General features: G+C 44.1%; 4 protein-coding genes across 4 annotated transcripts; 2 read left to right on the forward strand and 2 right to left on the reverse strand.

Moving 5' to 3' along the window:
• Positions 1–916: 916 nt before the first annotated feature.
• crfb16 (cytokine receptor family member B16) lies at positions 917–5,510 on the reverse strand. Its single transcript, XM_037457985.2, has 7 exons — positions 4,875–5,510; positions 4,641–4,770; positions 3,455–3,642; positions 2,403–2,527; positions 1,937–2,087; positions 1,501–1,652; positions 917–1,347 (listed from the first exon to the last, which is right to left on the reverse strand). Exons 1-7 carry the CDS (start codon positions 4,924–4,926, stop codon positions 1,264–1,266), a joined length of 882 nt encoding a protein of 293 aa, XP_037313882.2. The 5' UTR covers positions 4,927–5,510; the 3' UTR covers positions 917–1,263.
• A 1,510-nt stretch (positions 5,511–7,020) lies between these two features.
• Positions 7,021–10,668, forward strand: cldn15la (claudin 15-like a). The gene is made up of 5 exons (XM_037457993.2): positions 7,021–7,273; positions 8,664–8,828; positions 9,169–9,250; positions 9,681–9,794; positions 10,098–10,668. Exons 1-5 carry the CDS (start codon positions 7,057–7,059, stop codon positions 10,174–10,176), a joined length of 657 nt encoding a protein of 218 aa, XP_037313890.1. The 5' UTR covers positions 7,021–7,056; the 3' UTR covers positions 10,177–10,668.
• A 1,365-nt stretch (positions 10,669–12,033) lies between these two features.
• On the forward strand, positions 12,034–18,343 carry saga (S-antigen; retina and pineal gland (arrestin) a). The gene is made up of 15 exons (XM_062557774.1): positions 12,034–12,119; positions 12,760–12,830; positions 13,445–13,505; positions 13,585–13,629; positions 14,039–14,238; positions 14,926–14,985; positions 15,059–15,126; positions 15,475–15,610; positions 15,765–15,849; positions 15,992–16,064; positions 16,770–16,907; positions 17,157–17,234; positions 17,592–17,606; positions 17,727–17,779; positions 17,926–18,343. The coding sequence occupies exons 2-15, from the start codon at positions 12,783–12,785 to the stop codon at positions 17,937–17,939; spliced, it is 1,074 nt and encodes a 357-aa protein (XP_062413758.1). The 5' UTR covers positions 12,034–12,119; positions 12,760–12,782; the 3' UTR covers positions 17,940–18,343.
• A 1,676-nt stretch (positions 18,344–20,019) lies between these two features.
• On the reverse strand, positions 20,020–26,875 carry LOC119209017 (inner ear-specific collagen-like). The gene is made up of 6 exons (XM_037457935.2): positions 25,914–26,875; positions 24,320–25,830; positions 22,618–23,314; positions 22,043–22,123; positions 21,575–21,655; positions 20,020–20,945 (listed from the first exon to the last, which is right to left on the reverse strand). Exons 2-6 carry the CDS (start codon positions 24,344–24,346, stop codon positions 20,020–20,022), a joined length of 1,812 nt encoding a protein of 603 aa, XP_037313832.2. The 5' UTR covers positions 24,347–25,830; positions 25,914–26,875.
• Positions 26,876–26,927: the final 52 nt, after the last annotated feature.

The raw sequence follows: 26,927 nt of genomic DNA on the forward strand, positions 1-26,927 counted from the left end.
AACGTTAGCTAGCTAACTGCAGGGAGCTTTAGCTGCTAGCTAGCATCTATTTAAGTACTTAACATAAATACTTCTTCTCAACTACAGTTTGAAGTAAGTTTTACTCCTATACTACATTTATTTGACAATATTAGTAAGTCACTTCACAATCAGCTGGTAAATATACTAAAATGATGTATTAGCATAGATTTAGCTTCCTGTCTGTGTAAAAGTAATTATAACAATGCATCAATAATTTTAATCAATATAATGTTTTTCTGTCATTTTGGGCCAAATTAAGGGGAGGCAACAGGTTAAAACTAATATGTACAAACATGTTGATTACTAACAAAAGACAATGAAAGGATATTATTTCTTGTGTGTGCTAATTTGCATATATATATATATATATATATATACGGATATTATTTCTTGTGTGTGCTAATTTGCATATATATATATATATATATATATATATATATATATATATATGCAAATTAGCACACACAAGAAATAATATCCGTTTTTATACATTTAATATATATAGTTTTCGAATCCCGGCTGCCCCATGTGCCATGTGGAAGTGTTCCTGAGCAAGTCACCTGACCCCTAATTGCTCCCCAGGCAAAATGTAACGCATGGGTCATGAGTCAATTTGGATAAAAGCATCAGCTAAATGACATTTAATCTTCTTTATGACTTCTTTGTGTCAAGATCGGCTAATTAAACACATTAACATTAAAATTAAAATGTAAAAGTATTCGTTACAACTAATTCAGGATTTCTTTGTGTCCGATCCCCTCTCTGGGGGTCTGTTGTCAAAGTGAAGCCCAAAAGATGTTTATCTGTCATGAACAGACTTTAAACCTGTTCACTATGTATGAATTACTTGAGGTCTGGCGATTTCAAGAAAATACCTATTCCAAATATAATATATATACAAAGACAAATTTCTCACAAGTCTCCCTTTATTCGGTCAAACTTCCACCACAGTGATTGAATCGGTGATTGAATCGGATCGATCCTGATCAGAACGGGCTCATGTCCAACAATCCTCACTAAGAAGGCAGCTCCTAAATGCTGCGATGGCGACGTCCAAACCCCCCCATGCAGGCATCCATCATCTAAAGTAGCAGCGCCCAAAAGCCCAAAAGGGAATCACTAAAGTCCAAGACGGAGCGGCCAGAGAGTCTTCTAGAAATAATTTCCCAAAGATGCACGATGAATGTCAGCTCAGTACTTTGGTCGGTGACCCTTCAGGGTCGGGACCCTCAGCTCGCCGCGTTAGGGGGCGGCGGTCACGTGGATCGGGTGACAAAGCTCCGCCTCCTCCGGCCTCATCGGGATTTGAATGTCCCAACCAGATTTCTGAGTGCAGGAAACAAGTCATTCACACGGAAAATGAATCATTTTCAAAATGTAACCCTCCATGTATTTTTAACCGCTGTAACCTGGTTCTCTGACTCTGTTAATCTGCTTCATTGATTATATGTACTCTGCTATTTGGTACTTGCAACGCACCAGTGAGGGCGGCAGCGGCTCTTTGAGGAAGTGCGTCCGACAGGCGCTCTGCTGCCAGTGGGCAACGGACCAGAAGGCGGCGAACAGGAAACACGACACGATGACGACGCTCACGCTCACCGCGGTCGGCCTCCTCCAGGCGCCGTCCGCACCTGCAGAACCGTCTTTTACTCCTTTAGTTGATCTTTTTCAGGGTCATTTAACAGCAATAAAAAAATCTCACTTGGTTTTGGAAATAAACTAATTTGTGAAAATATTTATCCTTAAAATGGAGATTTTTCAAAGAAACATTTAGTAAAAAAAGTATGGAACATGAGGACATTTCAATAAAAGTAAGAGTGAGAAACACTTTTGAAAACTGCTTTGGGAAAGTGGGGACGATTTGAAAATAGGAGGAGTGAATTCAAGGAGACAATAAAGGAGAGGACACCCGTACGTCCTGCGATGGAGACACACTCGGTGTCCGTGCTGCTGCTGTTGATCCGGGTGTAAAGGACGGTGTGAGCTCGGACGCAGTACTGCGCCCCCTCCTGCAGGGCGGCGACGTGCAGCACCCCCTGCTCCGCCGGCATGGAATACACAGCAGCCTGAGAGAGACACACACAGAGAGGTTTGTTTTAACCACAACAACAAGAAAAACTAATATTTGTTGTCTTCATGCTTGATTAATAAAAGGAGACGAGCATCAAAGAATGCTTTGCTCTCAATGTGGAATATGAAGACAACTAAAAACAAAGATGGATAAACTGATATCATGCTATTTATAAATGATGATGGAAGGTAGAAACCAAATGAATGCCAAGAAAAGATGAGCGTCCAGGACGAGGGAAGGAAAGAAGGGGAAGGGAGAAGGAAAGGAAACAAACACGTGGAAGTGCAAAGCAAAGGACACATGAAGTGACCTGCAGCTCGTGGCCTTTCTTCCACACCGTCACCATGACGACCGCGGTGGGAGGAAGCTGGAGGAAGGACACCTGAAGGGCGTCGCCCGCCGTCGTCACCGCCATCTTCGGCGCCATGAGGACCGCTGGAGAGATTCAAGTCAAAGATTCAGTCGTGATCCAGAAGTACTTCACATGTCTGGAGGTTTCACCAGTGGTTTATTTTTAGTTTTCAAGAGGGATGTGGCTGATCTCCAACTTCACTCTAAATATATGGCACAAATGTTTTTGAAATAAAATAAATCTTAATAAACACTAGATTAACTAATTTTTTAGATTAAGAATAATAACTACTTCCTTTTTCTTTGTCAAGAGTTTCACAGTAAAAGCATCCTAGAAAAAATTAGCCAGAGACAGATAAGAAGAGACTGTTTGTGGTCATCTGTTGTAGCCTCAAGTTCAATGTTTTAGCCAAAAGTAAGAATGATTACGGCCGCTTCCATTTTGTTCTTTGTATGCAGTGAAAAGGAAGTGATCTCATCTGGACTGAGGACGACATGGCTTTATGGTCTGTTTGTCTCTTCATGGACCATCAGTCACTAAATGAACATCATGCTGCATTGAAGAAGACTTGAAACTAGAGACTGAGACCATAAACTCATGTTTACAATGTTTACTGAGGGAATAAATCAAGAGAGAAGTAGAGTCATTTCCTCATAGACGTCTATGGGAGCAGAGGAGTCGCCCCCTGCTGGTCACTACACAGAAGTAGAGTCATTTCCTCATAGATGTCTATGGGAGCAGAGGAGTCGCCCCCTGCTGGTCACTACACAGAAGTAGAGTCATTTCCTCATAGACGTCTATGGGAGCAGAGGAGTCGCCCCCTGCTGGTCACTACACAGAAGTAGAGTCATTTCCTCATAGACGTCTATGGGAGCAGAGGAGTCGCCCCCTGCTGGTCACTACACAGAATGCAGCTTTAACTCATGAAGCTCTGACTTCAAGCAACCATACATTTTTCTGCTGTTTGAAATAAGTCACTAAGCATTGGATGATGATATTTTCTGTCTTACTGTCTCTGCGGTTGAAAGGTGGGCGGAGTTTGCTCCAGGCCGACCTCTGGGAGCCGCACTGCGCTCTGAGGCGGAGGTTGTAGTCGGAGTCCGAGCCAAGGTCAACGGTCAGGTCACACTGAGCGTGAGGGATCATCTGGCAGTCGGGAGCATCCACCCACCTGCCGTTCTGGCTCAGCTCGAACTCCCTGAAGGACAACGAGAGACACAGAGTATTCTGCTTTAATTCTGTTTTCTGTCCCTTGAGACACGTGAGAGCAGAACTATTTGAGTGAGATGAGACGACTCCACGCGTCGCTGTCTCTGAACACTCAATATGGGTTTTTTATGTTTCCCCCAAAGTTCTGCCTCTGGCCACAATAAGTGAAGCTGAGGAGCCTCGCCCTGCATACCTCCACCTCCCCCCCCCCGCCACCACGCTGCTGCTGTCCCTCGTCCTTCCCTCAACGCAGTGCAGGGTGCAGATGAGTCTGTTCAGGTCAGACTCATCACACCTGACCAAGACAGAGCCTCCATCACGGAATGTATGGAAGCCAAACTTACACCTCAGGTAACTTTAAACCAAAAGCAAATATGTCGAGCTGAGCTTTGGGGAACCCTGTTTTGAATCATGCAAGAGAGGAGTGTTGATGGGAGGGGCAACGCCTTCACCGCACCCCTAAGCTCCGCCCACCTCGCCACAAAGCACTACAAAGCAGCTGCAGGAATGTTAATTAAGCAGACCGGTTATGAGTGACAGGCGTGGTCCTCTGAGCAGTGTGTAAATAATCGTTAAATGCGAGGCGTCATCTGCATGTTTCGCATTCCTGCTGCAGGAGACTCATGAAGTGTGTTTGTTTACTGCAGTGCAGATCAAAATGAACACAAAGTCAAACTAAATATATGTGGACTATCCAATAAAAATTATTTTCTCAAATTCAAGTGTTTTGTTAAGGTTATAGAGACAAATATTTATGGAGATGTATTTCAAAATAAAATTTGTAGATAATTAATCTTTTTGTTCAAGAGATTAATTTATTTTATTTTCTGCAGCAAAGCGTCTGTGTTTCACTGCTTGGTTCCTACTGAAGACTTTCTTAAATCTTTAAAAACACAACTAGTTTTTAACCAAATGGTGCATCTGACTATTTTCAGCAGCGGATGGATCATAGAGGTCAAAGGTTAAGGTGTCTTTAGAATGACTTACCCCTGGAACTGAACGCTGTAAAGGACCACAGGGGTGCACTGAGCTTGTAGAGGACGCCACTTCAGGACGTGTCTCATGTCTACGGACTCCATGGAGACGCTGGTGGGAGACGGCAGCATCCAGACATCCGCTTTGAAATATCAGTTCATTTAATCATTCATTCATTTCTCATGCGTGTCACCTACTATTCATCTACTCATGAAACTAGAAACGCACTCGTTAACATGAACTCACAGTTTGTAAAGCTGAGAAGGAACATTATCCTCATCATCCTCATCATCCCCATCACTAGCGTCTCTTCTTTATGACCCAGGAAGGGGAAAAAAAGAAGATGGGATCACGTGAGGTCCTCCATGTCCAAATGCCACCAGCGTGTGAAGGATCCACTCTACCAACATCTGATCCAGAGGATCCAGAGGATCTCTGCTGTGGTCACTTCCTGCTCCTCAGCTCATCCAAGAGGAGGGAAGAAGAGGAGAAGAGGACACTCATATCCCGGATAATCCTTTCTGTTTCAGACCCAGAGTCGGATGCGTCTCTCGGAGCGAGCCGTCGCTGTGAGGAGGAAAGGAGGCGTGTGTGGATGCCGAGGCGCCGGTCCGACTGGTCCTCCTCTGCCTCGGGGCCTCGGCTGCCATCTGCTGAACTTCAGGGGAAGCCCCGGATGTGCTTCTGTTGACTCCTCTTTGCCAAGAAGCCTCACAGTCAACACGACTCCTGCTGGTCACGTGACCCTTTGGCTCGTTGTCGTGTTTCTATTTAACTGTTGAACGACTCCTCCCCCACCAACCGGTTCGTTGCAATCTAGGGTGAGGATATTATCTCACGCATGTTTGTGATCTTCCAGCAAACAAAGCAAAAGAAGAAGAAGAAGAAAACAAGCCCTTGGTCGTCCAATCAGCTACGAGAGAAACGGACAGAAGTCTTCTGGGTTGGTTCCTTCGCCGTAAAAGCAAAGGGGGCATCAAAACATTGAATTTCACAGTTTTCATTCAGCCTTTTTATGTGAAACTTCCAAATGAGAACCTGAACATGTAAACTAACTGTGAAAGAACTATTAATGCAATTCATTTAAAATATGTTCAAACAGTGTGTGAGAGAGAAAAAAAAGAGCTCCGTGATCTGGGGGGGGCGGGGCTACACGCTGATTGACAGGTCTCTACCAGAGACTCAGTTGTGATCACTTCCTGTCTGCCCGTTGATACAAAGCCAGGATGGCAACGGATTAACACAAACGTTCACCGCGACTTTGTCCACTTTGTATCTTCAACTAAAATTCAAACTGTTTCTTCCCAAACAGTCAAAATGATTATTGGGAACGTGTTTAAAAAATTTAACAACTCTCCTCAGCGCTCACACTCCTTAGTATTAATGATCACTGCGTTGCCGTGGAGACGGACCTTGGACTCTGATGGTCATCAAACAATCACCGTCACCAACCATAAAGCTATAAAACAAAGTCACATGAGAAGACGCACAAACCACCAAACCAGTGAAGAACCCTTCATGTCTCCCCCACTCTCCAGCTCTGCCTTTTTTACCAATTGCATCAACTTCCCTCCATGGGGACGGCTCCTCAGACTAGTCAATTTAGTGCAGACCCTAGACTAGATTAAATAAACCTGGTTTACGGTGCTGTTGGTTTTCTGCTGGACCACAACGTCGATGCAGTCAACTCAACTCTTTGGAAACTCTATTAGTTTTTTTTAAGTTTTGCTTAGTCAGATTTAAACAAGTTGTGAAATGGTTTTCAATGAATGTTGACTCTTGATTTATTACTCGAGTCGACGAGCCGGTGCTTTGTGATGAGTTCAAACCGAACGCGGACTATTTACTGAACGAGGCCTCAAAACCAGATGAGTCTCCTTCTTAAAGGTGATGATCGGTTCAAACGCGGAAACAACGTGACGTCGCGATAAGCTCCACGCGTGAATGGAAATCCCTCATTTGGGTTTAAACCTGGTGAAAGTCCTGTGTTTGCCCCCCCCCCCTGGTCCGCCCAGCTTTACTTAAAAGAAACATGACAATCTTTTCCGGTGAAGCTCGAGCTGGGCTTGATTCTTTTTGAGTCATTGTTGACTCCAGGAGCCTTTGGTCTGGTCTAAACCAGCACGCCATTCAGTGGTTTGGAGGTGTGGTGGCAAACTGTCATCATCGTCATCATCATGGTGATCAATACTGAGCAGCACGCGGGGGGGGTTGGACTTCAGGGAGCGCCTCTGGTGGTTTATGGCCCCCCTCAGAGGGTAAAGTTCCTCCACTGGAGCCACAGGCGTCAGATAAACAACTGCTCCGAGAGAGACCGGAGCCTCCGGCAAACACCCGACCAGATCCTCTCATTCCAGACCAACCCCCCCCCCCCCCCACACTTCACCCCCCCCACCGAGACCGCTCGTCGGATTTCTTTGCGTGCACCATGTCGACGGCCGTGGAAGCGACCGGGCTCGTGATGGTCATCGTCAGCTGGCTGATCACCGGCGCCTCGCTGTCCAACGACTACTGGAAGATGTCCTCCGTGTCCGGCAGCGTCATCATCTCCCAGCGGCTGTTCGAGAACCTCTGGCACTCCTGCGCCGAGAACAGCGCCGGCATCGCCGAGTGCCGAGACTTCGAGTCGCTGCTCGCCCTCCCCGGTAAGACCGGATGCCTCCGGGTTGAAGGGTCTCCGTGATCGGAGATGGACACCCTCGTCCAATAGTCAGATCAAAGCCTCCATGTAGGAGGATCTTTGAGGAGCGGCAAAACATGTCTTCTGTCTTTAGTTCACCATTAATCATTTCTCATGAAATCACAGGAAAGTCTTAGAAGGTTTTCTTTTCTCGACTTTATTTTAAGACCGACGCAGTGACTCATCATCGATCGCTGAGGCCTTCTTCCTCACACACCTGACGTCATGAAGCCGCTGAAGGAAATCAGTAATCCAGCTTTCAGCATAATTAAAAATCCATTGACACCAGTGTTGATGAGTGAAGCTTTTAACTCATGAATTTAGTTATTTAATGGTAATTATCAGTAAACAGAAACGCTGCCATGTGGCTCCATCCTCGTCCAAAGGTCGCTGGATTTACGGTGGAAACGTTTCCCGCCTAAAACCGAGTGACGTTCAGTTTGTTAAAAGACAAAAACACACGGCTTTTCACTTGGTTTTTATTTTACAGCAAATATCAGTAAAGTTGGGTTGTGTGTGTTTTTGTTTTTCATTCAATGACGTGTCGTATGAGATTATCTGTTGGGCGCCATTTTGCGTCTCAAATGACCATAAAAGGGAGGGAAACGCTCAGTGAGACGAGTATCTATATATCTATTTATAGATGTATTTACATGAGGAAATATGAAGACAAATAAACAAAATTAACTAAATGGAAATGTAAAGAAAATCATAAATTACAAAGACAAACACCAAATAAATTAATCATATTTACATGTATTAGTGTATTTCTTCCTTTTCCTAGTCAGAGCCTCTCAAACACTACTTTCTTCCTTAAATTCTGGGATATTTTTAACAAATATTTAATTGAAATACTGTTTTACTTTTGAGATACGATTGACGATTTTACAACATTTAGAAACATTTCTTAAAACCTCTGCCCATGTTTTTACATTTTATTGCCTCTGTTTGAAGTAAATAGGTTTGTAAAATCAATCCACAGACGGTTTTATTAAATAATGACTAAGTCTCTGCTGATTGATGTGATTCACAGTTCAGCAGTTTGTTGGCAGCTTGAAGCTCATAACGAGGTGTGGCTGGTTTCTACGACTATTAGAGGTCACAAGGTCATAAATGAGCTGTAAAACACTCCCACGCGCCTCACGTCCACTTCCTCCTTCTCTCCTGCTGCCTCAATAGGAACGTTACACCAGTCTCTGTCCTCACAGACGAGCAAGAGACACGTCTCGAAATGTCCTCGAATTCACCCTGAGAATAGAGACGGATGCTTGGTTTATGAAAAAGCCACAAATAGAAAACTAACTGCCCCCCTCCCTTCCTCTCCCCCTCCCTCTCCCCCTCCCTTCCCCCCGCAGCTCACATCTCGGCGAGTCGGGCCCTGATGATCATGTCTCTGCTGCTCGGCCTCGGCTCGATGGTCGTGTCTCTCCTCGGAATGAAGTGCATCAAGATCGGCTCGGCCACCGAGCAATCGAAGGCCAAGATCGCGGTCGGCGGCGGCGTCCTGAGCATGCTCGCCGGTGAGCGTAACATCCGGAGAGATGAATAACCACAACAATGCGTTGTCTTGTTTCCGTTCACACTTTGTTTAGAATGAAAACAGTTGTTAGAAATGAAAATGCTGCAGGCACATTTTTAAATAATAGGAGATATTTTGTCAACTGGCGATGTGAGGAAGCAGAGTTAATAAGAATATATTACTATTATCATTTCATTACAGCAGCATTTACATTCAATTCTATTCAGCTAAATGAACTAACTATGGAACAACGAAAGGATTTAACTAAAGAAACAACATTTAAAAAAAGGCATAGTTGATAGTACTACAACAGTTTGTTGCTCTTAACGTGTGTGTCGCAGGTCTGTGCTGCATGATCGCCGTCTCCTGGTACGCCTACAGAGTCGTGCAGGACTTCCACAACCCGTTCTTCGGCGGAGTGAAGTGAGTCCAGACGCATCCATCGGGGTTTCTTTAGACTTCAGGAATGTGAATGATGTCGCTAGAAGAAACACGATGGAATATCAAGTGCTGTCGAGTTAAAATGCTTTTAAATGTTTGACCTGAATGATTTGTTTTGCATAAGAGCTTAGTGGGACCATTAAATGAATGAATGAATAAGGGAAGAGCTAATATTCTGAAATTCTGAATTCAAATAGTTAATTAGCTTCCGTGCGTCAGGATCCAACAGACATTGCTTGACTTTCAATCCCGTTTGTTGGATTATTACAAGCAAAAACACTTAAGAATAAATAAATCAGTGAAATAAAGTTGTATACGTTTTTTAAAGTGTGATGTGTGTTTGCAGATGGTGTGTTCTGTGTGAAGGTTGCGTGTTTGTGCGTTGTGCTAACAGCTGGTTGTGCGTCCTCAGGTTCGAGCTGAGCACTGGGCTCTACCTGGGGTGGGGCGCATCCTGTCTGGCCATTCTGGGCGGAGCTTTTCTCTGCTGCGCCTGCAAGAGGGCGGCACCTAAAGGAGCAAAAAGGTACGAGCGCACCTGAGTTCTTCTCTGGTTTGTCAGAGTGAGTCAGAGCTCTCGTGTCCGTGTCAAGGCGAGGGGGCAGTTTGGCAGTTTCTGGGCCGTTTGAATGATGGTCCGGAGAGAAGAATTAAATGAACATTTTGTAAAAGGCAGGAGGTGGTACATGTTTGTGTAATTCCTCTCTCTGCCAAAGGGGGCGACACAGCTTCAACTTTGACTTCTGAATAAAATACCTTTTCACACAAAGACTCCCTGCGGGGTTCTGCTATAAGAAACCATCTGATTGCTTTTGCTCTTTATTTACAGCGGTTTCTACGGAAACAAAACCCCGAAGGTCTACACGGCCACCGCCAAGTCGGACGCGGACTCCAGAGCCTACGTCTGACAGCGTCCTATCGCCTCACAGACTTCCCCCAGCATCGCCTCGATTCATGTAAACAAACCCTAAAAAAAAAGAAGGAGAACAGCTGTTTGTCCCCGAATGGGAGGACGGTCCCCACAATGTCATGATTATCGGACACTACACACACGTCTGGTGACTAATGTCTCTTAAAAGTATAATATCTAATATGATATGGAAATGACATCCCATAAAATATTGACGTGTGGTGTGATGTTTCCTAAAATGCAGACAGGAAGTTTTACTTCTGTCATTTTTATGTATTTGCATATTTTTTTTAAGAATTTGTGATGTGAAATGTAAAATCGAAATCTAGAGAATAAGAAGGATTAGTGGATGATTGTTGGTGCTTCTGTAATTCTGCGTGGAGTTTATTATCGGAACAAGGTTTTTATGTCAATGAGGTTTTTGGTGTTTTCCAGATGTTTTTTTAAAGGCAAAGTGCGTAAAATAATTAAAATCATGAGTCATGTTCAATGTGTATTGTAATTATTGTTTTCACACACACACAGGACTAATAAACATCTTCATTAGAAACAATAATGGACATTTCATCATGAAGTAGTTCTTACACATGTACGTATATACATACTGTGTGTAAGCTCAGGCCTGTGTGTGTGCGTGCGTGTGTGTGTGTGTGTGTGTGTGTGTGTGTGTGTGTGTGTGTGTGTGTGCAGTAATCTCCTTTGTAATAATGATGATTAATAAGATGCAGGTCGGTAATCCACCTGCTGACGGGCAGAAACCGGTGGATTAAAGGTCCGCCTCTCAGTCTATCTATAGACTCTCCTCAGACTCACTGGAACCCGAACACACCTCAGTTACACATCCATCCTCCATGTGTACACGCTGCATTCTGTGTAGTGACCAGCAGGGGGTGACTCCTCTGCTCCCATAGACGTCTATGAGAAAAATACTCTACTTCTCTCTTGATTTATTCCCTCAGTAAACATTGTAAACATGAGATTATGGTCTCAGTCTCTAGTTTCAAGTCTTCTTCAAAGCAGCACGATGTTCATTTAGTGAGTGATGGTCCATCTAGAGTCAAACAGACCATAAAGCAGGGGATGCTTTAGGGCGGAGCCTAACGCTGATTGACATGTCTCTAACAGACCACAATGCAGGTGATGCTTTAGGGCGGGGCTACAGAATGATTGACAGGTCTATAACAGAACATAAAGCAAGGGATGGTTTAGGGTGGGGCTACAGGGAAAAAGTCCAAGATGGCGATGGTCGAAATGGAGCAGACCAATGGATGACGTCATGACTCTGTCTACTTCAGGGTAGCACAATAAATTACATAATCTGCCAATCACATTACAGTTGTTGCATTATTATTGTTGAATATATATTTGTGATTGATTGTGATTATTTGTGTGATAATCAGTACTGGTATTGTCATAATTGTTATAATCATTATTATCATTATTACCATTTGTATTGTTTTAATAATACTGTCATGTAATTTAAATGTTTTTGTGTTCCAGGGCTGATCTTTCTCTGCAATGTACATTTTTGCACAATATTGTTTTAAATGTGCTTTTGTTGTTGTTGTTTGTTATGTGTCCCGCCTCTAATCTCTAATCCGACTCTTTGTGCTGACTGAAGGGGAACCAGCTCCAATCCTCTCAGCAGGCTCATTCACAGGAAGCCTCGCTGGATGGTGAGGAGGAGGAGGAGGAGGAGGAGGAAGAGGATGGCTGCGTACTGAGGGGCTGGTCAAAGTTCACAGCCGGCTCACCTGATTGGCTAACGGAGGGCAGAGGGCGGATGTGACGGACAGCAGGTGTTTACATATAGAGCCTCTGGCCTCAATTTCATCAGACCTCGTCTTCATCGCAGCTCATCTTCATCAGAGCTTTTCTTCATCACAGCTCGTCCTCATTGCAGTTTGTCTTCATAGCAGCTCGTCTTCATCGCTGATTAAGGTGACTCTCTGAGATAAATGTGGGATGTAAATGAAATGGATTTTATTTTATTTTGCAGTAGAAAAATACAATGAAATGTTTAATCTTTATAGAAACTACATGTTTAAAACATGCTGCTTCTTTTGAATATTAGACTTTTACAAGCTTTTCTGTAAATAATACATCTTATGTTTAGAATTACCCTATTATAATAGATACATTAAATGTATTGATTATAACTACATTTCTAAAGTTTTTTGTTGATTCCAAAACGAATGAATGAAAATCCAGAGAAGAGTTCAGTTCAGTTTTCAGGGATTAAGAAGCTCAGCAGTCTGTTCAGATCTCTCAAACGCAACTAAGTCAATGTCAATATGGATATTGATCCACTACGACGCACAATAGAAACTGTTCTCAGTCCAGTCCTGGTCCTATACGGGAACTAGTCTCAGTCTAGTCCTAGTCCTCTATGGTGACCAGTCTCAGTCTAGTCCTGGTCCTCTATGGTAACCAGTTTCAGTCTAGTCCTGGTACTCTATGGGGACTAGTCTCAGTCTAGTCCTGGTACTCTATGGGGACAGGTCTCAGTCTAGTCCTAGTCCTAGTCCTCTATCCTCATGACATCACTCACCAGCTGACTACGTCTCTTTCTCTCTCTCAGTCATCGCCAACTTCTGAACCAACATGAACCCAAAAAATGTTGTTTTCAAGAAGATTTGCAAGGACAAGTCGGTGAGTGAAGCATCTAAACTTATATTAAAGGTTATAGACAGAAATCAGGTGACAGGTCACATGATCATCAAAGCACCAGATGGATGAGTTCCTTCACTTGTTCTCTTGTTTTCTATGGTTGAAATGCACTTTTTGTAAGGCGCTTTGGATAAAAGCATCAGCTAAATGACATGTAATGTAATACAATGTAAAGTAACACAAATTCTCAATTATATGAAAGTACTACAAAGAAAAACAGGAAGCACAGAACGAGACATCACAACAGACAGAACCTATTGGTCCAGAATCACTTTTCAGCGCTGAGTTGGATTAAAGTGAAAGATGTTGGACTTTAGACACCTGAAGCGCTCTCGCTGCTTTCACTGGATTTAATCACATAAACGGGTCAGCTGACCGCAGGAGGTCGACACAAAGTCGCTGCTGCTTAAATGTTGATGCTCTGAAACGCTTTATGCACAAAAGGATTATTGTTTACGTACGTGTGATGTTTTTATTATACATATTTTTTTAAATACTCTTTAAAATAAGTTTGCTGATCAGAAAAAGATTCACTGGATAATATTAAAATCAAAAGATGAACCACGTGAGTCTGAACACACATGTGGTTGTTGAAGGTTGGAGTTTACATGGGGAGACGAGACTTTGTGGACCGAGTGGACTCCGTGGATCCAGTGGGTGAGTTTCCTCACTTACGAACCAAGTCAAATAAAAGACGATGCTCCTGGTAAGACCTTCGACCCTCTTCCACCACCAGATGGCGTCATCCTGATCGATCCCGAGGCTCTGCAGGGGAGGAAAGGTGGGTCCCTGAACGCATCGCTTGTGGTATCAGGATGTTGAGTTCTAGGCTCATTATCTCATTTGAAGCTTCTGTCGGATCAGTGCGAGGTTCTGATCAGACACACGAAGCCACTTCTACTACTACTCTTCTTCTGTGTTTTGTTCATCTTAGAAACATCTCCACAATATACCTTTGGAAATGTTTTAATTTTGACTTTTCTTCAGATTCAAACACATGACATGTTTTCTACGTCATTAGATCAAACAGCCCTTTTTATTGTTATGGAAACAGAATCTTTATTTGCTTTCTTCTCATCAAAAAGGACACTTTAGCTACTTGCTGTATAAATATAGTGCAATATATTAAGTGTGTTATGTGTGTTCTTACACTTGTGTGATCAGCTCAGAGTCCGTCCTCTGTCCCCCAGTGTTCGTCACCCTGTCCTGCACCTTCCGCTACGGCAGAGACGACATGGACGTGATGGGCATCGCCTTCCGCCGGGAGCTGTACCTGTGCACCCGCCAGGTGTACCCGGCGCTGCAGGACCGCGAGAAGGGAACCCACACCAGGACGCAGGCCAAGCTGCTGCGCAAGCTGGGACATGATGCCTACCCGTTCTTCTTCGAGGTGACGCCTCCCAGCACAGAGGAGAACATGACAAAAAGTCAACCCATCGCATACCACAAGGATCATCAAAACTGCACCTTTTGACCCTCCACACAGTGACCTGTTTTGAGGAAGGCCATGTGAGAGAGTCTCCCATTTCATAGTGACGGCAGAATGATAAGGAAGCTCCTTCGCAGTCACTCAAGCATGACGTTTCTAACGTACACGAACCATCACAAATCGCGGGAGTGGTTTTTGGGGTCGGTAGACATGATGCCAGATGCCAAATTAACGTGTAGAAGGATTAAAAATGTGGAATTTTCATAATATCTCCCCTTTAATGAAACTGAACTTCATCATCAGGCAAACAATGAGCCACACTGACTCTCACAGAATGAAGACCAGCTATCATATGTGTTCGAAAAAGTGAAAAACAACCAAGAAGAGACTCAAAAGGATCATGACGACACAAAAGAGCTCTAGATGACTTGATGAGTTCCAAAGAACCACAAAGAGACACAAAATACTAAAAGTGAACCATAATATTTCCATATTTCCTCTAAAACTATGTTTAAAACCGTTTTTACAAATGAAACAGATGTGAGCTCCCTTGTTAAAATCCTCAATCCAGCTGTTATTTAATCGCTTCTTTAAGTATCGATCTGGTCGAGGTGAAGTCTGACGGACTGCGTCTTCTCGTCCTCTCAGTTTCCCGACAACCTGCCTTGCTCAGTGGCTCTCCAGCCGCCGGCCCACGATGTCGGAAAGGTAAGGCCCCGACGGGGGATCGAACCCATGGTGACGCATCTGCGGACGCTGACCGCTCTCTCTTCTCCTGCAGCAATGTGCCGTGGAGTTTGAGGTCCACGCGTTCAGCGCCGAGAGCCAAGACGCCAAGATCCGTAAACGGTGAGTCGCTTCAGGAGCGCGACAGCAAGACCTTGAGAAAATGGAGCGAAGAAAGTACGACTTCCCTCAAAATGCTTTAACTATTCAATGTGAGGCTGAATCATTTCCAACTAGACTCCTTCCAATCGCTTCGGTTTCCATCTCAACAACAAATTTATTATCAACATCTTAATTTGGATGTCAATGCTCAACATTTTCCCTTTACTAGTTATTTCTTGACAGTATTCTCAGCATTCCAAAATGTTTCTTAAATTCTGAACTTTTTAACATTTCTGTTTAAATGTCAGCATTATTTAACACTAAAAAAAGGTACCGACTGTCCTTCCTATTCGTCTCCTGGTCCAACAGGAGCTCCGTGAAGCTGACCATCAGGAAGGTGCAATACGCTCCAGAGACGGAGGGCGCGGCCCCCTCCGTGGAGACCACGCGGGACTTTGTCATGTCGGACAAACCGCTGCACGTCAAGGCCAGTCTGGACAAAGAGGTTTTTATCTTTGATTACCTTGCAACATCAAACCGGGTGGTTTGATAGAAGTTTCTGTGATTCGCAGCCATCTGTTCTGCCTTATTATCGTGTGAGATGATACCCTTTGTATCCAGTGACCAACGGGCTCTTCGACCTTGCGTCTTGTTTCCAGATATACTACCACGGCGAGCCCGTCAAAGTGCACGTCAGCGTGACCAACCACTCCAGCAAAGCCATCAAGAACGTGATTGTCTCTGGTAAACAGCTTCTATTCCAGCTTACAGTGAGAGGACGGCGGCTCGTTGCTTCACACACTGATGCATTAAAGCTGTATTTCATCTCCGAAAGTCTTGTTGCATGAAAAAAGTGTAAATGTAGGTGTGTTCTCGTCCTCCTCAGTGGATCAGGTCTCCACGGTGGTGTTGTACTCCAACGACAGCTACATCAAATCTGTGGCCATCGAGGAACCCGGGTAAGCCACGAGCTACGTTTCCCCAAATGAGAAGGAGGGTTTTCATCACCACTGGTCGGTGTAGACCGGTTTGATGTTCAGTCCCAGACAATAAGAACTGAGCTTTGAATCCAATGAGGAGAGGACCACGAACCTGTCGATAACCTTCTAAAAACTGCTGTACTATAATGCTGGCTAATGATTCATATTGCATCATTATGGTTGTTAACCTGCTGAAGCTGCTCGACCAGGTGCTGGCACCTGTAACTAAAACCTCGATTTTAACTTTAGTGCTGGAACCTAAAGAAGCTTGAATCGAATTTCATAGGACTTGGAGCTCTCGAGTGTTCAGACTTGATACCTTCAGACTTTGGTGAATTTTAACAGAAGATGGATCACGTGGTCTGTGAGTTCTATTGAAAGAGAGCTCTGACATTTGAAAAGTTCTCAACTAAAAATTTGATAAATCTTAAAGGTTTGTTCTTCTATAAAAATGATTTTATTGGAGAACAAGGAAAGTCTTTTGTCATTTGTTTTGTTTGTGAAACAAGTCAAATAAAATGTAAAAGGGGATTAAAGTTAAGTGTTTATAATTAAGCGTTTTTATTACAATTCCCGGTTTAACGTCATTTTCTAACCCTCCTCACAGCTTTCTTTTTCCAAAACCTCAAAAGGAGCCGTGGGACGTTTAAAAAAGGTCAGCATATTCCTGTTTTTGTGTCCCAGGGATTCGGTGTCTCCAGGAGCGACTCTCCAGAAGACCTACACCTTGCTGCCTCTGCTGGCCAACAACCGGGAGAGGAGGGGCATCGCCCTGGACGGAAAGCTGAAGCACGAAGACACAAACCTGGCTTCATCCAGCATGTGAGCCACGCAGCTGCCGCTCAGTGGTAGCTGGATCACATGGATCCGGTAGATCCGGTAGATCCGGTGGATCCGGTGAATCCGGTTGACTTACTGTGAAAACCTTTGTTTTTTCCTTCACATCCTATTTCAGGATTACGTTTACTGACATGGAAATATCTGCTCTGGAAGAGGTGCAAGCTGCATGAGATCAGCTTCCTCAGTGACAGCTTATCAGAACATTATTGCTTTTTTCCGTTATCTTTTTAGTGTCAAGGACGGTGTGCTGAAGGAGGTGATGGGGATCATGGTTTCATACAGAATCATGGTGAAGCTCATCGTTGCAGGGTCAGTAGCACCTTTGTGGATTTGTGTTTCCCTTTAAAGACGTGGACTATGAGAAAACCAGATGGAAACAGGACATTTCCGTTTCCTGTTCCTCGTCGCTCCAACAGATCTCACTTATTCTGCTGCCTCCTGTTCATCATCATGTATTTGTTTATTTGTGAAAGTTTTAGGCCTTTTTAAAACTATTTAGTTGCTAGATTTGGAGGTGGAGACCAAAAAAGGAGCAAAGAGAGAATATTTGACTCACGTTCATTTGGTGACACAAACTCAAAGAATCCTCACAAACCGTCACGTTATTCAGTAACTGATGGATGTAAAATTCACTATTTTGGATCTTTTCCTTTGTCATGTTCACAGGATGATAGGATCGAGGTGAGTTCATGTTGCCTTTTTCATCAATATTAGTCAGTAGAATTGTAGAAAGTGAGAAGATGGCGTAATTCTTACCTCATGTATTGTTTGTTTGTTTGTTTGGTTTGGTTTGTGATGCAGTGAGGTCGGTCTGGAAATTCCCTTCAAACTGATGCATCCTAAACCTGATGCAGGTGAAAAAACTAGACTTCTTTTCATCGATCATCCATCCATTCATCTCACTGTTAAAACCGTTATCACCGTGAAACCACTTCATGGACCCACATGCGTCTCTACCTGAGTAACCCTCTGCCTTTTCTCCCCTTGCTGCTGCCGACAGTGAAGGAGAGGTAAAGAAAAGGACGCCTGTGATGTTCCTGTTTGTTGCTCCTCCCTCACACTGCTGTCCTCCGCAGCGAGCTGGAGGAAGAGATGGAGTTCCAGGAGTTCAAGCGCTCCTACCTGAAGGGGATGAACGAGGACGAGGACGAGGAGGGAAATGTGTCGGGCGGCGACGACATCGCGCCCAAAGAGAAATGAAGAAGAGATACGGCCGCCATGACGCCTCAGAGTTTGTGCTAGGAAGAAGTCAACGCTTAATTAAAGGGTCCTACTTAGTTCTTAGAACATTTAGGCATAACAGCGCTTTGAATATTTGTGTTTTGTGGCAGTAGTTAATTAATTAAGGTTTACTGAGGTCGCTCATGTGATTGGACAAAATGCAGTTTGAACTGTGAGCCAATAAAAGGTAAATCCATCATGCTTTAGCTGCTCTTTCTTCATGCACTGGGGAGGAAGGGAAGGATAACATCTACTCTACTACTTTGTCTGCAGATGTCTCCTAAATTCACCAAAAAGTTACCATAGCTACCATAACGTTTCACCTGCATATTTAAAAATCAACACAATAAATGCTCCTCTTAATGTGGTGATGAAATGGTAACGTTCCACTTTTATATCTACTCTTTAACTGTTCTTAATATCACTTGGTTTCATGCCGATATCAGTAACATTTCGAATCTCCATCTTTACCAATGTTGTTGGAAGACAAATTTGGCGCCAGTATTGTTCTTCGTTTCGGATGCGAGACATTTCAGTTGCTGAAGAAAAGAGTCGGACAGAAAAAGTCAGCGGAAACTTTTAATTTTAGACATAAACTGAGACAACTTTAATCTGATGCTTATTGTCTGTGTATCGTCCAATCACGTGTCCAGAAATCACACGATTCCTTTTTAATCCATTCATGAATCATGGGCAGTAAATCCAGGGTTCTTGAATTGATTAAAGTAATAACAGTTTTTGAGATGTCATAACAATCAAATATTTTCTCAAATTAAATGGGTCAATAATAACAGTGAGTGAACAATGAAGTTTAATGAATTTAGTGTTTCTTCATAAATTACATCTAGTTTGGTAATATTGTTTTCACAAGATGTTAAAACATTCACAAACTGTAAATCTGCCAGCGCAACAAATCAAAAGTATTCCAATCTGACAGCGCTGATCAATCTGCAGCTGCTTTTGTTTCCAAACAATAACTTCTCAAAGTAAGATTCAGCTCCAACTGTTTCACCTAAAAAAGGGATTTATTATCCAACGCCAACAATCCACGGCGTGAAAAAGATGAATTCTCATAGATTTTCTGATCTTCTTTCCCTGAACACAAGAAACAACTGGAAACGCGTTTTCTGAACCTGGTGTATGGATTGTCAAACTCAACTCGGTCAATTTCATCAGAAATGAAATCCACTAAAGCAAAATGTTGTAGCAGCTGCTTTGGTTATCATTTCACAAATAACTCAAGCATCAAACTTCGGCATTTGAAAATCTAAAACTATGCTACTAGGATCTCAAACTATGCTGCAGCAAGCTGAAAAATGTGTTTATTCTTAGAATACAAAGCGCTTTTAAAACATCAAGAGGGTCTGGACCTCTACCCTACGCACATTTTCATATGTTAATTTTAAGAGTGAATTTACCTCCACATTTACAAAGAGGTTACTGCTTAATCTTATTATTTATTCACTTCTTTAAATATCCTAAAAATTGGTGGGCTTTTTTTAGTTCCCGCTCTGCAAAAGAAAATCAGAACAGATGACCTGAAGAAACTGTTGACCTTTTTTAACACAAAAGTCAACCTCGCGGTGGAGTTAGAGGAGTCAGACCATCGGCAGATCCACTGGGATTCAAACATTTGACTTCATGCCAGACTCAACAGGCAAACATCACGTCCAGTACGACCCAGATTCAGTCGACTGATGGAAGACTATTCAATATCCTACAGAACCTCAATATTCTGTGTGACATAATTAAACTAATTCTAATTGAGGCAGCCCCTCTTTTAAAAGTTGCAGTTAAAAAGCCACTGTGTGTTTGTTTGATTGGTTGATTGTGTGGATGCTCCATCTAAAACGCAACTGACTGGACTCTAACTTTATGGTTTGGGGGTCGGGCTGGGCGTGGTGCTGTCAGAACCCCAGTTGAAGTCCTTCTGGTTGAATATCGGTGTGGGCTGGAAAAACCTGCCTATGGGCACTTCACAGGAGTCAGGGTACAACAGATACCCAGAGAACGTGCTGCTGCTCTCTGCGCCGGTGTAGATGCCGTTGGTGGTGAAGTCCTTCACCTGCAGCCACACCATGTCGTCCATGGCGAGGTGGAGGACGACAGTGTAGCTGGTGCTGGATTGTTGGCTTCCTTCTGTTATTTTGACCACGGAGTAGAAGTTCTTGAATAGGCCAACCTTGAGAGGCCTCTCCCTGATGGCCAGGTTGAAGGTGAAGATGTAGGTGCCATTGATGGGAGCTTTGTACATGCCCATGAACGGGTTGAAGTCGCCCTGCACATTGAGGAGGACTTGCGGGAAAGGAACAGGCCAGTTAGGAGCAGGAAACGACATGTTGAGAGACGCAGAGAATGCAGATTGAATGGCCGGGGAGCAGGGCCCAGGTATCCCCATGAGACCCATGCTGCCCTCTTGGCCTTTTAGCCCCATGGGGCCCTGAACCCCCTGAGCACCAGTCTCACCTTTGTCCCCTTTGACCCCCTTTTCTCCCTGTTTACCATTGGTTCCGTTTACCCCAGCCTTGCACTCACACAACCCCTGCTCCCCTGGATCGCCCTTGTGGCCGTCCATCCCGGGGTCACCAGGCATGCCCATGTCGCCCTTGTTGCCCATAATGCCTTTGGGTCCCATTGGTCCCAGAACACCAGGAAGACCCCGGGTTCCGGCTGGTCCAGGCACTCCTTGTTGACCCGGGGGACCTGGTAGACTCTCACAGGAGGCAGGACATGTACCGCTTTCGCCCGGGGGACCCTGTGAGCCTGGTGGGCCTTCCATTCCATAGTCCCCTTTGTCTCCTGGTGACAAACATTGAGTATATTTTCCTTACATTGTGATAAACAATACATGTTGACATTCAAGTCTCACGCTCCCTGACTTACATATGGAGCCTCAAAGTCTGTATAGGCAGGAGGTCTGACTGGACGATTGGACCGACAAACACTCTCTGCACGCAAAGCATCTTCATGCGAGGTGCTAAGCTTATAGTTTATACTGGGTTAACTAAAACCCCTACATGTCATTGTAGAAGTTAGTTACTGGCTTGCCTTATTCCCGTACGCTACTAGCATTCATAGCATCATCTATTCTAAAAGAATAAGTGATCATTATACCTCAGGGGTGCCCACACTTTAGATCACCAGCTTATTTTCAACCAACTTGTGGCAATCTACCGGTCGATCACTATTATATCCAGTTATATCATTTTTATTTTATTAATAGGGCACCTATTAATAATAAAGTCAAAATTGAAACCATTCCTCTCCCTGAGTCATGTTTGTATCTAAACCAAGAAAAACCCTAACCATTGCAATGTTAGATCTGATTGAACTTTGAAACAGTGAGTTTTTACGTGATAGTTCTTTAAATGTAATACAGTGACCTTCCACATAGAGTGATCCTTTATATAAGACAGATCTCAGCAGACCTTTGAAACCCCGCTCGCCCTTCATGCCCATGAAACCGACAGCGCCGCTAGACCCTTTCTCCCCCAGGTCTCCCTTCTGACCTGGAACCACAGATAAAGAAAGACATTGTTACTCAACAAATGAATAGTAGCACAAAGTTGGGGTCTGTGAAGGCAGATAGGTGGGGCTTGTGCAGGTAGGTAGTTGGGGCTGGTGAAGGTAGATAGGTGGGGCTGGCTTAGGTAGGTAGCGCTGTACTTAACATCAATTGCTCTTCCATCCACCCTATTGATCTATCTGAGATTCCTTCCACTTGCTGCACAAATTGCAAATCCCTTTGAATACTAAAACCTGCATCATTATAATGTTGTCACTTATTTATTGGTTCATTATAGCATTGCATGAACAGGATTGGCTTGTTTGGGTACATTGATGTGTTTGCTGGTATGAACACTGAAGTGATGGAGACTTCTTGAATTGTAACTCACCCTTTATCCCTTGACGGCCAGTGAATCCTTGGGGACCAGGGAATCCCATCATGCCTCTCCTTCCAGGACTCCCAGGTGAACCTGATCACACATTACAATCATGGTGTCTTATTTCGCTGACTCTTTTCATTACATCTTACATCACAAATATTCTTCCCATTTTGCATGTAAGTGTCAATATTTTGCCCGTATTTTTTCGTCTTGGCATCTGCTGTCTAAATTAATCTGTTCTCACATTAGAGCACTCTTTTTCGGTTGTTCTTTCGAGAATCAGATTTGTTGATTTTATAATGGGTCTATGACCTAGATAGACTCGCCCAGAGAAACTCTTAAATACAATGTAACAATTTTAAAAATGTTCGATAGTCAACATTCTTAAAACAAGTAAAGTCAGTAATATTTTCCCAGCGGAAGTGAAACAGCTGTTTCATAACCTTTAGCAAGTCTATTGTGTCCTTAAGGCTCTGTGTATTATCTAGAATGAGTTCTAAAGGGCAGAAGTTCTTCTCCACCTAAGAGGGATCCCAACCAATAAGTATCTGAACCCTACTGGTGTTTCAAAGTGGTCTACATACCTGGAAGGCCCCGGTCTCCTCTGTCACCTTTGGGCCCCATAGTGCCCTTGCAGTGCGAACAGATGCAGGATGGGGGGATATCAGCGAGGGTCATCGGTACCTGCGAGCTCCACACCATGTCGCAGAAGGTGGTCATTGGGTCTCCAAAAAATCCGCTCAAATCACTCATGTTGCCAGGCAGCGGCCCGTTGCGAGTAAGAGGTTTAGGTAAGTGAGAGGACTCATAGGAATTAAAGGACTGAGAGGGCCCAGAGGGCCCAGAGGGCCCAGAGGGCTCAGAGGGCCCAGAGGGCTCAGAGGGCTCAGAGGACCCAGTGGACTCAGAGGACTGAGAGGACTCAGAGGAATGAGAGGACTCAGAGGACTGGGAGGACCCAGAGGACTCAGAGGAATTAGAGGAATGAGAGGACTCAGAGGACCCAGATGACTCAGAGGAATTAGAGGACTCAGAGGACCCAGATGACTCAGAGGAATTAGAGGACTCAGAGGACTCAGGTGAGTGAGAGGCCTCAGAGGACTTAGAGGACTGAGAGGACTCAGAGGACTCAGAGGACCCAGACGACTCAGACGACTTAGAGGACTGAGAGACGGGCATTCTGTAGGTCACAGGGTCCTCTCCACTGCCCATGTCGGGTGGAAACATGGCTGAGCAGAGGGAGGAGAGGACGAGGAGTCCCAGGAGCCAAGACAGCAGCATCTGCAGGAATAAGAGGAGGATGAGAGCCAAGAGGAAGACGGTGAGAGGATGGCGGTGAGAGGATGGCGGTGAGAGGATGACGGTGAGAGGATGACGGTGAGAGGATGACGGCGTGGCAATCTTTACACGTCATTATTACTGTGAGTGTTCATTGTGGTTTCTGTCATTTCCTCATAATTTAATAATTCTTTCAGAACTCTGAGACTCGTGTCTGAGGATCTGATTTGGATCTAAAATTGGTCGAATCCAGTTCAGATCTCATCCCTTTTCTTTTATACTCACGTAGCTTTGGAATTCCAAATCCAAGTCTTTTTCTGGGTGTCTTTTTCTGGGTTCAAGGGTGAATCTCAACTTTGTAGCATCTCGAGCTGCGTCATTTGTTGTACTGATGGACTGATTTAAAAGAAGCAGCTCCTGCTTTGTCATTCAGGTACAGGACTTGAAACAGGGGGACTTCAGAGTTTGGGTCTTCAGACCTCCATGACCTTCGAGACCATGGAAGCTTCTCAGGGATGGAACCAGGTCTGTGACTGAAGAGACTTCCCGAAACGGTTCCTTAATCTAACCATTGAAATCTGGCTTTGGAGGTCTGGAGGTCTTCAAGCCCAACGAGACACATAACAAGTGACCCAAGTGTAAATGAGTGATGGACAAAGCTCATCTGGAGACAATGTGCAACATCGGATTTTATTGTGACACAGGCAAGAATTCTTTACGCAAATTCACTTAATTTTCTTAATTTATCCCCAACTCTAAAATAATGATTTATCTGTTTGTAGATTACCTTAAAACTGAGACTAAAAGATTCACAGAAATATTTAGATGTATTTTATACACTATGGTTGGAATAGAAGAATTCTTCATCTTAATGCAAATATGATGTTCTTTTCTTATATTCATTTTCACTGCTGCTTCCTTATAGAAAAGTGCTCATTACAACAAGTGGAACCTGGATTTTTAACCCAAACCAAACTGGATTATTTCCCAGAAAAACAAAGGACTCACCGTTCCGTGCGAGTTGTGCAGCATCATCTGAAGGCGTGAGGAGATGAGCAGGATGGAGGAGGCTTTGATGCATTTATAAACCCCGCCTCAAACAAAGCGTCTTTCAGGTCTTCTTCTGGCCGGCCGGGACGCGGACAAAGACCGAGGACAGAGAGCGTCTTCATTGTCCCGACAAAGAAGAGATGACCTCCTTAAACGGCAAATAAATACATGATATAAAAGAAGCTGCGGAAAGAGGAGACGCCTGTGGGCTTATCTCTGCATCGTCCTCCTTCCTCCTTCCTCCCTCATCACCCCTTCAGAGCCCCCCCCCGTGACCTCTGATGTATCCTGTCGATGGATTGGTCCGGTCCAGTTGAAAGGCTGCAGACTTTTCGTTCTTTTGACGGAGGAAATCAAACCATCTGAATTAAACTTCAGCTTCGTCTCTCAAGAATTATGGGTTGGTTTATGGTGTTGAGTTTTTATGGTCGTCATCATCCTTTGGTTGATTTTGTTTATTTGCCAACAGCTCAATTAAGATTAACATATTTGCTCATAATCAACGTACTCGTTAGAACGAGATGAACGACATGACCAGCTTCATTTAAAAGAAATCTGAAAAAAAACGCAGGAAAACATGGGTTTAATCTGACTTCATCTGAAGCAAAATACGAGAAATGGCTTTTAAAGGAATGAAAGCTGCTTTAACAGAAATATGGACGACATTTTGCATATGTTTGCACATTTTAAATATGTCGTCTTTTCATGGTGCCAACAATCATCTGGTAATCGGACGCTGCGAAAGCTCCCGCACTTCACAAAGAGGAACCTACTTCTTTTGCTTCATCCGACCACAGAGGCCTCGCGGGATCACTAGATACTCAAAGTCGACCAAACGCGTACATGAGGGACTCGCGTATGAACGAGGCTGCTTCCCATCCTCCGTGTTCCTCCACCTCACTCGCCCTGTTCTTCTCCTCCGCCTTCATCTTTTGTCAGCGACGGGGTCGATGTGCGATAAGAAGCTCAGTTCCTTCTGTTGAAGGTCTGTGCTCACGGATGGAGACCCAGTCCCTTCTGGTCTCAGACTGATGAGACCAGATGAGTGCAGATCCAACATGTTTGCGATGGTTGATATCTGCGTAAAATTAGAGCAGAGCGGATGCGTTTACTTGATTACTTTTGGATCTATAATTAGACGTAACTATCTGAGAAGGTGACCCAAGACACCTGGATGGAAATCTATGTCCTTAATGAGTGACCTTTGTGTTCTTGCAAATAAAAAGCTGTCAAACTTCACAGTGGGACAGAAACTGTGTTTTCAGTTTGGTTCGGGATCAGAATGGTTGTTTCTCATAACTAGTTTCACAAAATATGGGCATCATCTAAAGGAAACCAACAGGAAGATTCGACCCAAAAGCAGCAGGTCAGTCTCAGCAGAGAGCATCCTGGGTAAGACCGCGCACACTCTCGGGCCCCCCCCCAAAAAAACCAAGAGCTGCCCGTGAAACTAGATCCGAGCTTTAATTCTGAAAAAGAAAACAGAAGAAGACACAAAGGTAAGCGGAGCCGAGTGAACGAGGCCGAGGAACAAAGGAGACAAGTAGTTCACCTTGATGAGCATCCCGCATCCCTCAGCCGGCGACGCCCCTTCACACCTGTACCTGTTCACAGTGAAAAGAAATGACCACCTGCATTCCCGTCTGTAGGCTTTTACTGTGAAATCAAAAGGCTCCGCCGGACTGAAGGGATACAAAGAAAAACAAAATAACAGTAATCTCTGTCACCTGAGGTGAACTTATCTGACGGTCATGTGACCCCATCAGGTGACAATGCTTTTTTTAGTCCAGAGTTTCACAATAAAAGCATCCAAGCAACGTGTTATTAGTTATGGACATTAAGAAGCAGTTCAGAAAGCTGACTCCTACTTGATATCTGTTTGTGGACATGAAGCTGGTCCCCACCGGTGCATCATTAAAGTCTTACTGAGGTCTTCTATCAGCTGTCAGCTTTTTTTTAATGGATAAACTTTTCTTCAACAAATCAAGCAGGGGGCGACTCCTCTGCTCCCATAGACGTCTGTGAGGAAATGACTACTTCTGTGTAGTGACCAGCAGGGGGCGACTCCTCTGCTCCCATAGACGTCTATGAGGAAATGACTCTACATCTGTGTAGTGACCAGCAGGGGCCGACTCCTCTGCTCCCATAGACGTCTATGAGGAAATGACTCTACTTCTGTGTAGTGACCAGCAGGGGGCGACTCCTCTTTTTCCATAGACGTCTATGAGGAAATGACTCTACTTCTGTGTAATGACCAGCAGGGGGCGACTCCTCTGCTCCCATAGACGTCTATGAGGAAATGACTCTACTTCTGTGTAGTGACCAGCAGGGGGCGACTCCTCTGCTCCCATAGACGTCTATGAGGAGATGACTCTACTTCTCTCTTGATCTATTCCCTCAGTAAACATTGTAAACATGAGTTTATCGTCTCAGTCTCTAGTTTCAAGTCCTCAATACAGCAGGATGTTCATTTAGTGGTCACTTCCTGTTCAATGGTTTAATTTAAAAAACAAGATGGCAACTCAAGACTTCAAAAACACTCACAAAGAAATGACTTAGTCCACTT

Source organism: Pungitius pungitius, chromosome 15 (assembly GCF_949316345.1).
Source record: "Pungitius pungitius chromosome 15, fPunPun2.1, whole genome shotgun sequence".
Lineage (NCBI taxonomy): Eukaryota > Metazoa > Chordata > Actinopteri > Perciformes > Gasterosteidae > Pungitius > Pungitius pungitius.

What these genes read in the sequence shown, in the direction of transcription:
- saga (XM_062557774.1), top strand. Translation starts at nt 12,783, where the DNA reads ATGAACCCAAAAAATGTTGTTTTCAAGAAGATTTGCAAGGACAAGTCG. An exon ending in GACGCCAAGATCCGTAAACG is followed by an intron (nt 15,127 to 15,474) that starts GTGAGTCGCTTC and finishes CTGGTCCAACAG; the next exon opens with GAGCTCCGTGAAGCTGACCA. An exon ending in CAAGAACGTGATTGTCTCTG is followed by an intron (nt 15,850 to 15,991) that starts GTAAACAGCTTC and finishes CGTCCTCCTCAG; the next exon opens with TGGATCAGGTCTCCACGGTG.
- crfb16 (XM_037457985.2), bottom strand. Translation starts at nt 4,926, where the DNA reads ATGGGGATGATGAGGATGATGAGGATAATGTTCCTTCTCAGCTTTACA. An exon ending in CCTTCTCAGCTTTACAAACT is followed by an intron (nt 4,771 to 4,874) that starts GTGAGTTCATGT and finishes GATATTTCAAAG; the next exon opens with CGGATGTCTGGATGCTGCCG. An exon ending in AGAAAGGCCACGAGCTGCAG is followed by an intron (nt 2,088 to 2,402) that starts GTCACTTCATGT and finishes TGTCTCTCTCAG; the next exon opens with GCTGCTGTGTATTCCATGCC.
- cldn15la (XM_037457993.2), top strand. Translation starts at nt 7,057, where the DNA reads ATGTCGACGGCCGTGGAAGCGACCGGGCTCGTGATGGTCATCGTCAGC. An exon ending in GTCGCTGCTCGCCCTCCCCG is followed by an intron (nt 7,274 to 8,663) that starts GTAAGACCGGAT and finishes TTCCCCCCGCAG; the next exon opens with CTCACATCTCGGCGAGTCGG. An exon ending in CCGTTCTTCGGCGGAGTGAA is followed by an intron (nt 9,251 to 9,680) that starts GTGAGTCCAGAC and finishes GTGCGTCCTCAG; the next exon opens with GTTCGAGCTGAGCACTGGGC.
- LOC119209017 (XM_037457935.2), bottom strand. Translation starts at nt 24,346, where the DNA reads ATGATGCTGCACAACTCGCACGGAACG. An exon ending in TGCACAACTCGCACGGAACG is followed by an intron (nt 23,315 to 24,319) that starts GTGAGTCCTTTG and finishes TTATTCCTGCAG; the next exon opens with ATGCTGCTGTCTTGGCTCCT. An exon ending in TGGCCGTCAAGGGATAAAGG is followed by an intron (nt 21,656 to 22,042) that starts GTGAGTTACAAT and finishes CTGTGGTTCCAG; the next exon opens with GTCAGAAGGGAGACCTGGGG.